The sequence below is a fragment of the Neodiprion fabricii genome, chromosome 2 (assembly GCF_021155785.1).
Source record: "Neodiprion fabricii isolate iyNeoFabr1 chromosome 2, iyNeoFabr1.1, whole genome shotgun sequence".
Classification (NCBI taxonomy): domain Eukaryota; kingdom Metazoa; phylum Arthropoda; class Insecta; order Hymenoptera; family Diprionidae; genus Neodiprion; species Neodiprion fabricii.
In genome coordinates, this window is record NC_060240.1 from 35,733,201 (window position 1) to 35,746,034 (window position 12,834).

Sequence of the window (12,834 nt, forward strand, 5' to 3'; positions counted from 1 at the left end):
TGACAATAATGCGCGAATATGGAAACATTGGACTAGCCTGATCGGTGCGAGATGGGTCAAAGATGCGAATGACTTCCGATGATTCAGTATCCGGGCATCGTTCCGTGCCAGAGAGTCGGGCGATCCCGCCATCTTGCCTGGGAATGTCCAACTGGAATGAAGATAAAGGATGAAAATTTACAAGACGAAGCCAATATTTCACTCAAAAGTATTTCGACCAACTTTGACACACACCACGGCGGTTTTCGTATAAATATTTGTTACCTAACCGTCGCACGGAAAAGTTAGAAAACTTTTTACCCTGCTCGACCCCTACTCTCAACAGTCAACGCAATTGCAGTACATGTATGTACTGGGTATTCTATGCCAAATCGATCAATTTTAGCGCTGGACAAATTCAATTTTTTAAAAACATTTTTAAGCGATGGAATTGTATCTCTGAGACCAACGTGATTTCGAGTCACAGATATTCAAACCCGCCTCAAATCACATTTTTAAACTCGTAACCAGTTATAGAAGAGTTGATTTTTTATCGATCATTTTCTCATTGGTTCCACGAGGGAACGATATTTTTTGTCTATTCATTTGACGACGCTTTGATTGACAGAAATCATTGTTCAATGTATTCAGTATTTCAAAATAATTCACAAACATTCTTGTACTCTATGGAGAGCAAGTCAAAATTGCATAGAATGTGGATTTTTTTTCCATTTTCATCAGACTATAAAATTTTTATTTCATTTACATAATTTTGCCGCACCGCTTGTAGAGTTGAAAATGTTTCAGAATTTTCTCGATGTTTAAAAACCGTCGGACATTGATTTGTTTTAGCCTGAAATTTTCAGGACTCTCTCTCTCAAGGAAAAAAAAAATGGAGAGCAAAAAAATGTGAAGGAAAATGAAATTTCTTAGAATTCTGAAAGTTTCGAAAATTTGACAAGACTTGAATATTTGTAGGTCAAAAGTGATTTCGTAAAAAAAACATCATATTTAAATCAAATTGGCAGTTTCAGAGACGCGCTACAGCTGTCACCCGTACAAAAGTTTCAACAAGATTAGAAATGTTGTGCGTTAAAATTAGGCAATTTCGCATGGAATACTCCGTACAAAGCAACGCGCGGGGATATTAAGACAAGCACGCGGCTTTGGATTGAGCGGAGAATTTATCCCCTTCGGAAGTTTTAATCAAGCTGAAAGCCCAACAGCCTCAATGCCGATGAGAATCGTTACACACATCTAACGGACACATAATCCAATTCTACCTCCGCGTTAATTGACAAAGCGATAATTATATTCAACGTAACCTGACTTGATAGCAGGTATATATTTAAATAATCATCTCGTCGCCTTATCCCCGCATCGTCAAGCTCTTATTGAGACACCGAATCACCAAGGAATAATAACGTTCCTCGCGTTTTCTCAACGGACCTTTCAAATCGGCGATGTAATTCGATACAAGAATGATATTATTTTCTTTTTCCCTGAAACAATACGCCATGATATTCTCTGTTTACTCTTCCAGGCGGTGTGGGTGAGGGGAAATGAAAGCTGGAGGAAGGAGAGATGGAACGTGACTCAGAAACGAGTTTTCTATTGTGAAAAAAAAAAAAAATATATATATATATATATAATATATATATATATATGTGTGTACATAGGTATACGTTCCTCCGGGCTCTCGGAATCTAATCAGTTGATAGTGCAGGCATGCACCGTGGTAGGTATCTCGACTCTGTCCTTGGATGGAAATTTATTTCCCATGCAGCTGCGGCTGACTTGATTGACTGTGATTAACATTTCGCTTTCCAGCCGGGAGATCGTACGGAAGTCATCGCGATACAAACGAACGAATGTATAGATTTTTTCCTCATTTACGCGTTTTTGTCAAGGTTCGCAGTTCACGGTGTCTAGTAAAAAGATCGTTAACAAATGCAAGGACGTTAAAAATAGAGTGTTTCCAGGACGCATTTAAAGTTCAAGGATATCTTTCAGGACATTTGAAGGAGAAGCAAAATTCGAGGATGCTTTCCAGGATCACTCGACACCGTGGAGTTGAACTACCCTTCTAGGAATAACGTGGCGTTTCTAAGGTGTAGTTTTACCTGCGTCGTTTGGCTGCACGATTCGCTGGGAGGCACATGATTGCTGAGGGTGGTTTGACTCGGGGGTTCACGATGGGGTCTGTGAGAGGCTGCGAGGCGTCTCGTGTGTGCTGCCAAGGGGTCAGCGCTCGCAGCGGCCATCATGTAGGTCCACATGGGTCACGAGGTTCTTCGACGCGAGTTGTTCCGTGGTTGATCTTCTTGTCCCAGCATCCACCTCCAGGACCAGGGCCAGACTTGGAATTGGCGACGCCACCACGTCGCCAGCATCACACATACCTTGAAAACGAGATAAGAAGAGGAGAAGATCACGTTCGGTGTTACTCAAGCTGCAGGATCACGTCCCGACGAAACTGCAGGGCTCCGCTTTATGAATATAAAATTAGGCAAGGGGATGCACGGCCGTTTAAAAAGTCAACGCGGATGAAACAACGTCGTTGTGCCATGTAACGGAAATGAAGCTGGCCAAATTCGGATGACACAGGCTAGCAAACCAACGATTTGTAATTGGAACGCTAAAAGTGATCACTGGACTAGACCCCTTATACGAAGTGTCCGCAAGAAGGCATTGACGAATTTTTATAACATTATCGTAATACCGTTATAACAAACAAATGGAATTGTTACCGAACGTCTGTTTTACCGCACTTGCACAAATATATTTGGAACAATACTGACTATAACTGCCAGTGAATTTTTTTTTCACATCATCCGTGTGAAAATCTTTCTGGTAAACCAAACGAGCCTAAAAACATGAAAGTCGAATAAAAAATACCAGAGTTCTGAGATACCACACATGATAATATTTAAACAGTCACTGTCGCTGGCACCAGAAATAAAAAAAAATGATGCTGTAGATTTTTCAACCGTTCTTTGTTGTCGCTTTTCCTAACTCTGGATTCAAACGAACTGCGCCCCATTCATCTTTAAACCCGACTCAGTTTTTTCTCCCTATTCTGGGGCGTTGACTAAAATCTCAGCCTAAATCAAACCCTCGGGCAAATATTTGCCTCTCGATATAAATATATGATTTCTCTTTCCCTCGGTGGGAAACACATTTTGTACACCCGAGATAATGAAACGAGCGAAAAATGGAACGGAAAACAAGTCAACACCGCAGAAACAGAGTTGACGAACCGCTTACACCGGGACAATCGGTGATTCGAGATTAATTGAGAGCTTTCGAGGGTCAAGTTTCCGAGGGAGGCATCAACACTTCGTATTTTGCGATGACCAAACGTTGTTATGACGCGGGGAGGTGTGATCTTCACTCGTTCGCCCGATTCCCGATTTCCCGTACCGCATTATATACGAATAATAGAATACAGCGTTCCGAGCTTCTCTCCTGATCAACATTCAACAAGCTCCTTTTAACACCAGCAACGCTCTCTGATTCTCAGTGTTACTAGAAATCCGCGAAACGTTTAGTAATTGTCACCTTGGCGACAGATTACAATTATTCGCAATTCGGGGTAGGCAATGACAACGTTTCAACGTTCAGTAAACGTTGCACAAAACGTATTTAAAAAAAAAAAAAAGAAACATAACAATTCTCAAATCGCGAACGCGTACGGTGCGCTAAATTTAAATTTGAATTTAAATTTGCACAACTCCGTTGACTTTCTTTTTTTCATTTTGGGACGAAATTAAACACGTCCGTTTGCGCCGTTACAAAACTGCGCGTGAAAACATCCATGTACATATTTTCGAAAAGTTTCGAAAATGGGAGGGAAAATTAGTGAAATTTGGAGCTAAATTAGTTGCCAAGTAGCCCCGGCTACACGGGTGTTATTTATTACTCCACCTGTTTACACGATCTACTCAAGAGGCAGGGTATCCCAACTTGACGTACTACGAGAGGAAAATAAGTTATTTCCAAGTTCCCGGAGAGGGCCAAGCTCTGCTCAACCTTCGGTATAGTTGAGTTTCTAATCGAACCCTAACACGTCGTATGAAAGTTTTCCCTCGCACTGACATAGTGAGCCTCACTCGAAATTCAAAAGGCCGCTGAGATGAATTTCTGACAATGACAGCAGCAGCTGCGTACCTACTAACAGCTGTTCCTCAACTGCGGATCTCTCCAGATTTTTTCTGCGACAATACGATAAGACCGACTATCAATTCCTCAATATTTCGACCTGCCGCTATTAATTCGCTGCTGGCTGCAAAGATCGTTCAGCTGCATTTCTCTAAGACGGAAATATCTCTCGGACACGTTTTATTAGATTTTTATTATCATCTGGAGGGACTTTCAGTTTACTGTTTTTATGATATTGGATTTTCTTTTTATCGGACCGGAGGCGCGGATGAGTTTGATGTCACGTTATATCTCTCTAGATCATCGACAAACGCAGTTGAACGATTTTGAAACCCATCCGTTTATCGATGGTACCCAGATTTGCTAAAATCACGGTAGTCGATACTTGGGTACGATTTTAAAAATTTTCACGCTTCGCATAACCACCTCGAACAATAATCGATTACTAAATCGATATCAAAAACGTTTCAATTCTCAAGTCAACTTTGTTTTTTGTTGTTTCCTTTTATGTGTAAAAAATTCGAACCTACATTTGCAAAAATCGCATTATATGATTTAAAGTTTCATTGCCAAAGAGGGTTTTTATTCGTGCGTTGATTAGTATGCACATACATATTTTACATGTACGGATTTTATAAAGATTATACGAAACCTTGAATGAGACAGCGGTTTAAAAACATCTCACGTCCCGAGTTGGCGGTTGAATGAAAGCATGAAAATGGGAGAGGGGCCGTAATACGACGATTTTTTTGTCGCGAGCGAAATAAGAATAATATAAAACGAAAATAAGAAGTGTAAAAAGAAACGGAACAAGGTAAGGAACAAAATTTCGCGAGGTCGGAACAAATTCTGCTTATCTCGCGTCTCCAGAAGTCGACCGTTTGCTAATCGCAATGTATATTTCTCATTCGAGGTAATACATTGTTTATGTAAAGAAATATATCATTCGCGGAAATAATAAAATATGAAATACCCCGGCACGGTTGAGAAAGAACATTTGCGGTTTCGTACTTACGTTTATACTCATAACTTAATAACGTTTCTCCGCGACTATACGTATATTTCTATACAATATGAAATTATTAAGCCTTTCGCCTCGAGACGATTCGACGAATCCAAACGAATACTGACTCGTTCTCGCTACTTTCCATCCGGCTGGCTTTAGCATAGCCGTAAACTCCTATGGAATTTGGACCTCGAGCTGGTGTTTTCTCGGGAAATAAAACAACCCGAGAATTCTAATACAGCGGCAAAGCGCACTCTCAGAATTATTCACGCGATGATTAAATCCGAAGCCAGGAATTCAACGGTAATTCTGTACCTGAAATTCGTCAGGTGTAAAATTATCTCATTGTTTGAATAAATTATTGCCAGAGTCAATGCGCCAGATATCACCAATTCATGAAAAGTACAACGCGTCGAACGGATTCTTTATCGAAGCATACGGATACATATGTAACGTACCTACCTATTGCAATTTGCGACACGTGCAATATAGACACTGGAGTTTAATTGGTTTATTTAATTAGAATCCTGGCACTGTTTGCTTTTTTTTGTTTTTTACCGCAACAAGGTGTGAACATTTTTATTTATTTTATTTTTTTATTACTGAATTTAATGTTCTCCCGAAATACTTAAAGATTTTTAGCACAAGTCTGATAAAATGTATTTTACGTATCGGAAAGGATTATTCTCGGTCTAGTTTTATCCTGAGAATTTTTACAAAATATTCATGCGGTACGTTTTATCGATTCAACTGCAGGATTCATTTCAATTTCAATGATATGATGTATTATTATATTTTTTTTTCGAAGGCCTTGGAAGGTCGTTTTAGATCCGCTATTTTTAACAAGGATTATAAAAATTACTGATTTTTATAAAATCATATTTCTAGTTGCGCTCTAACCTAAAAAAAAGCTGTCGTAACATTCTTGAAGATAGCCAGAGAATCTACATGGTTATATCCATGTAAGACCGCGGCACGTACTTAAAATTATTTTCAAAAATTGAGCCGAACAACGGAGATAAGTATACGTGTGCATATGTGTGTGTGTGTGTTTCTTTTTTTTTTTTTAAATATCACTCTAATGTTAAAAGAATCCTACGTTGCGAGGCACCTTTTTAGACTCTAGAGATAAAAATATTAATATACTTTGTGAGAATTTATCAAACGGTAAATATCAAGGCTTAGACCTTGTTCCGGCGTAAAGAAAAAAAAAAAAAAAATAGAGTCTAGCGAACTGTTTTGCGTAGCGGTTCTGATGTATTCGCAACGGATAAATATCAGGGAAAAAGCTTTGAGGGGGATGAAAGACCGATCGCGAGCATCGAGCCGTCTAATCTAGTTACAGGCGGAAAATGGCAAAGTAGGTATATTTTCCCAGAAATAGATTCAACGAAACTGGGGATTTTATTGTCAAATAAATAAAAGTCGAAAAAACTTGTTCGCATGGTAATCCCTGTATGTGTGTATACAGCTGTTCGCCATGTTTTTCACCGATACGTGCAAACGTTACAGTCCTGACTCAAATTAAATAACCGAGGGTTGTCGATCATCGGTACCGGCATACATGAGTTGCTGGTAACTTTCAAAAGAAGTCCCATATAACTAGATTTCTCGTCAAAGCGAAGCAGTGGAAAAGGGAAGGGGAAAAAAAAAAAACAAGAAAAACTCCCGCCGAACAGGCAGAAATAGTGCTGCAATCGACGCGGCGCTTCCTTCTCTATTCTCTTTAAGAATTACCAGAAATAATTGGTTTTCGATTGAATCGATTATTTTTTCCCGATCAATTGAGTGTAATCGATTGTTTTTCCTTACAATCAGTTTTTGTTTCTTATTCCCGTGAACGATGCGATACAATATCAATTTATGCGAATGACGTGTCAATTACTATCATCGTCTTACTTTTCAAGTATCTGTTTGATGTCATAAGTAAAAGATAAATGGATACTTTTATCTGAAATTGAAAAATATCTTGAACGAAACTATAAAGCATCAAAAAACCTTACCGCTATTAAAACTGCGTACTGATATTTAAGAAATTTTGTTTTCATATGCACCGTTTTCTGAAAAATACAAGATAATAATTTTTTGGACTCGATCAATCGACGCATCGATTATTTTTAGCTTAGCGGTCATCGCAACCTCTCTTCCCGTTTTCCCACTTTCCGCACCAAATCGGTTCATCCTCGTCATCTTGTCTGCTGCAGCCCTTAAATTTTCCACTTACATCGTCGTCGTAGCCTCGTCGTTGGCTCTCGGTGAAACGGGGTTTCCCGTTATCCCAGGGGAACTGTCGAGTTTGTTGCCACTTACCGGAAACAGGTCGTCCCACAACTTTGTATCCCAATGGTGGGTTGTTTCCGTCTCATCGTCGGTTATCCCCTTCATGAATTCGCCCGATGATATCGGATTCGACGGGTCATTGCAATTCGGGTCGAGTCACCTACGTCGATCATTATCCGCGCATAATACTTCAATACTGCAGCGAAAACGACGCGGCGAGAAGGACGAAGAAGCGGAAAACGACGAAAGCGATCGACTCACGATAAAAAAGAAAATCGCTTCAATACATAAGTAAGCTAGTTTTCGACGGAATGGAAGTGAAAATGTAGAAGCATTGGAAAATAGAAGCTTCGCAATATCGAATTTTCAAAGACATGGAATTTCTGTCTAGTACAGAATTTCAAATTGAATAAATCCGAAATTACATCGCACTACGAATAAGAATGCACTCGAATTCCGACCGTTTTATTTCTTGGGTTACCGTATTTCACCTACCTGAATTTTCAATTCCAAATATTTTAATTGCTGTATGTTGAAAAATGTATAAAATATATTAGCGAATATTTGAAAATCCGATTTTGAGACCCTTCTATTTTCTGATCATTCTACATTCTTACCCTGAGCCCCGAAATCAAAATAGGAAAATGGACTCTCTAACAAAGCATAATCAACCCAGTCCCAACTCCGTGTCATTGCAAGAATTTCGCTCCACTGACTTTGTGAAAAGTTTAATTCGGTCGTAGGTGTGGATGCCTATTGTTCAATCGAAGAGCGAATTAGCGAACCGGGCTTATGATTGTTTAGACTATGCGTGTGAACGGGTAAAAACAATGGGCAGAAATTTCGTGTACCTAATTCGTATGAGAGATGAATTGTCAGTGGGTAATAAATTCCGAGGCTATAAAAAACAGAATTTACCGCAGATCAAATTACAGCATGATATATTTCACAATCAGTCTCAACAAACGGAAGATAAAGTTGATTCCGCTGTACTGAAAATATAATACTTCCAAATTATCAGTATCTCCCACAGAATTTCGAAGATCTCTTAAAAGAATATCAAAACGGACGTTATCGAGTTTGAAAAAATCGTCAACTACGTTTATAAAAACACAATTATTCAAGAGAAATAATTCTAAGCGTGTATTTTAGAGTTAAGACTGCAATGAAGTGCAGGTCAGTTCTAAAGGTCAGTCGAGTCTGTGTCAGCAATAAAATTGCCCGCTTTCACGACACAGAGTTAATTGAATTATTCTTGATGCTGATCATGTTCCGAGATACGTAATACCTCTTGTAATAATCTGGCGCAGGTAGATTTTTACTCAATCTGCACCCACGGAGCGGCGATGATACGTCACACGCGATTAGCAATCTAGGATGAGTATTATCTCCTACGGATCCAAAGTAATCGATGTCTTGGTTGAAAATATCTGCGTCAGTTGAAATTGCCGGTCGTTCGAATTGGCGCTGATTGAATAACGCGATTTGCTTATTACGACGATTTGAAGAGGCTCTAAAATTTTACCCCAACTGCAGTGATTTGCTATTCGTATCAACAATACGTATAATGCGCAAGCATTTTTCTACCGCGGACAATACATTCGTTGCAGGTATTTACGTTCCGGATGTATAATGCACGTTGCAAATATTATCGGTAGATACGCAGCCGGACGATCAAATCGTGGATACATGCATTCGCAAAGTGTGCTCTACAGTTTTATTAACATTATTATGAATCGTATAACAACGTGGCGTGAAATTCCATACAGCAATATTTCATCAAGACTATCAGGAAATTTTTATCTTCAGAAATGGTATCGAGAATAATTAAACATTTTAACAAAATTCAATCATCCATAAGGTGAAAATAAACGGTATTTTCCTATAAATGGGTATAAGATGAAAATCACGTGACGTAAACGGCGTAAATTTTCTTAAAAAATTAATCCAGTTGCAATTCTTTTTTCCTGCGTATAAACAATTAAGAAATCGCAAAAGTTACGTGCACGAAAAGCGTCGCAAACGAAATTGTATTAGACGGTATTTGGGGTTAAAAATTTCTCTTCGGCTCAGACATTTTTTTGTCAACTATAGATATAACAACGATAATAATTCACTGCTCGAATACAACCCTTCTGAGTGTCTAATAAGAACCCAAGTTTTTGTTTCGCCGAGTTTCTCGTTCAGACGGAATTATGGCCGAAGTTTATAGCGAGACTGCGGGTGCTTGGAAAATGCAGAGTGAACTTCCCAGCAGCACGTCAATGACAAAGGACTAAAATAGCTGAATACATTTTTTCCCCAGCAAGTCGGTCAATTATTTTTTGAATCTCCTTCTACAGATTCACTCACTCTTTGCCCCATTTTGTACGCGTATATCTTTCCTCGTAAAAATATAACACTCGAGTTACAAGTCTCAGATTAAAATATATACCCGTGTTTTCTTCAAATCGTCAGCCTCCGTCGGGACGAAAGCTCCACATTATTCCCAATGGGCCGACCAATAATTGATACTTTTTAATAATTGTAATACGAGATACAATCGTAAATTAAATATTCATAGAATTATTATATTCGTAATGCACGAAGACTTCTGAACATACAAAAATATGAAATACTATAATTATGTAATAAACCAAAGCTTGGATTTGGATGGCCTGTTTCAAATCGTTTCAAGTTGGTTAAAAATACAGAAAATCTATTCGGACTGAGCAACAATTCGGAGTTTAATCCGCCTAATAACGTCGCCTCATTATCATTGTCTGCTAAATTTGTAAATCGCGAGACAAATAGACGGTTTTTTTAATTATTGCAGCTCGAAATGAAATAATAAGACGACACAATGGCCTCGGTAGATTTTTTGCAAAGGCGACTTTCCTCGACGGCTAGCCGCAGGAGCGTTCTGCAGAAATGTGCAGAAGACAATGCAGACAATTAGGAAAAGACGAGACACCTCCGGCAAAAATTTCTCTTACCTCTAATATGTGCCAATTAAATTGTCGTGCACAATAGTAATGAAAATGCTCACTATTTTAGCAGATTCACCGATATTTGTCAATTTGGTTGAAAAATTTTAATGGTTTTTTTTTTTTTTTCAAAAATTATTTGTATTCATTTTTATATCGTTTTTGTGTAATCCTGATTTGATATGATGATGCTCCTCTAAGTAAGGAACGATAATAATGATAATAATAATCCTAGTAATGATAATCGGCGTCAAGTTGTAAATTTAAACGATAAGTATTGTCAGCTGTAATCTGTAGACTAAGGGTTGTTATACTTGTGCCCCATGTAAATATATCTATATATATCTATTCATCTACACGGGGGCTTAAATTGTTCCTTAATGCCATTCCACGTCCCTAACTTTGTACTAATCGCTTGAGATTTGGGTGGTTATCCGTACTGATTTTGGAAACTGTGAAAGACCGTAGTAAAAGGGACTGCACGTTATTTGTTGTTTAAAGCCGAGAAGAAAGAGAGATGAGAACGTGACACGTTGACAGCGTCCAGAGAGAGAGAGAGAGAGAGAGAGAGAGAGAGAGAGAGAAAGAAAGAGAGAGAGAGAGGAAGCGGTAGAGCCATAACGAGGAGATTGAAAAAGAAAAAATTGGGAATTTTATTATAATCGGAGTTGGACGTTTTTTTTTTTCAATTTTGTTTGTTTTTATTTTTCCCCATCGGCAGAACCGCGAGAAAATTGTGCGCGACAAAACAATATCCGTTATACGATAAGGAGAAACCTTGGAACACTGAAAATGATCAGGTTTTCCGCAGAAAAAACAGATTTATAGGTAAATTTTCTTCCAAGCCGAGGCGCACTGCAGCCATTAGTGTTTATTTGTTTATCTTTTTTTTCCCCTCCGGCTTCCAGGTCGCGTAGAAAGTGAGGAAAAGGATACCAGTTACCTAGAACGTGGTGTTCGGTTCGCAATGTATTAGTAACTGGCTTTTCTCCTCTGCCTCGAGAAAACTCTGCGATGCAGCTAGGAATAGTAACCTTGGGGCTAATCAATTTTGTCTATCATACCGCATAACAAGGGTCCTTGGAAAATAAAAAGGGTCTCGCGGATCAAATCGATCGATACCTGCTGCAAAAAAATCCTCGCAATTATACGACCAAACTCTTAGTTTACCCCGACGTACGGTGTGTTTTTATTTTTAGCAAACACGTAGACTATACAACCTGCGCCTTGCAATATAAAAGCTGCAAGGATGTGGCACGGCCCTCGATGTGAGGGAAGCTTCATGGCCTTCGGAAATGTATGACCTTACTTATATCCTTTACACTATACGGTATCGAATATCGTGTCTTGCAATATCGTTCAAGGCGCTCAATTTGGTCCTTGAAAAATTGCACAGCATGGCGGTCGCTAAATTTATCCCAACGCGCTGGTTTTCATAACTAATTGTAAACTAAATCTTTTACGTTAAGTTTTTTCCCCTTTTCTCTCAAATTTCCGACTTCGATTTGATTACGTATAATGTACTATGTATGACCAGCAACTTTCGGCTATATAGCGTCCTAGGACTCAAATTTCCTTCTGGCTGCAATTCCGTCATCCAATAGTCTAAGGCATGGAAATGCGACAGTTTTTCAGTTCTTTACCGTTTACGAGAAATGCGGTGATTATTTTTATCATATTTTTGAATTCAACCTTGGTATTAAAATTTCAGCGAGTTCCTTCGTAAGAAACTATCATCCAATATTTTTTTTTTTGGTCCAAAACCATCCGATCTTTTCGACTATGAAATGTATTTTGAGATAGATTCTTATGAAGTATCAAAGAACACGTTTCTTTACATCATCACACATGTGTATACGAAGAACAAAGAAACACATAATTTTATATTTATTTTTATCAAATGGGACCGTCGTTAAAATTCATTAAATAAATATTCCAGGGATCCCGTATATTTTTGCATATACTCAATAATATCCCTGTAATATTTTTATCAATTTAATTATGGTCCCATTATTATTCCGCTCTAAAAACTTCAGGACACACTTCAAAGTGTCATCTCTTTACCACAATAAAATAAAAGCAGTTTATTTCCTGGTCCTCCGCATATGCGGGACCGGATAAACGTGTATTTTTTGTGAATTTCGTGAGATCCTACACCTTAAATTGGATCTCACATCCGTAGAGATGAAACTTCGTTACACAAAATATGTCGATTCAGATTTTTTTCCAACGACATAAAGTGCTAAAAATTCGGAGACACAGGTTCAACTCGAAAACGTGATAAGATTGGTCAACATGTTTCTCATAAACGGTAAGGCCCAAAGACCTGAATTTCGGAGGATTTCCATATTTTAGTCCACATATTATGGAGTGTCCGCATTGCGGTAAAACCGTAATTCTGACCCCAAAAAGGTGTCCGAAAGTTGGTAGAACGGCTCTAAT

The 12,834-nt window shown here is 38.6% G+C and overlaps 1 protein-coding gene across 3 annotated transcripts in view; it reads right to left on the minus strand.

Annotated features, from left to right (window-relative positions):
- LOC124174849 (cyclic nucleotide-gated cation channel subunit A) overlaps positions 1 to 12,834 on the minus strand; it is a 66,537-nt gene that overhangs the window by 26,086 nt on the left and 27,617 nt on the right. For all 3 annotated transcript variants that reach the window (XM_046554415.1, XM_046554414.1, XM_046554416.1), the window contains exons 2-3: positions 2,103 to 2,381; positions 38 to 151 (exon numbers count right to left, since the gene is read on the minus strand). In XM_046554415.1, coding sequence (XP_046410371.1) covers positions 38 to 151; positions 2,103 to 2,258 — 270 coding nt within the window. In that variant the 5' untranslated portion in view covers positions 2,259 to 2,381. The remainder of the gene's footprint in view (positions 1 to 37; positions 152 to 2,102; positions 2,382 to 12,834) is intronic.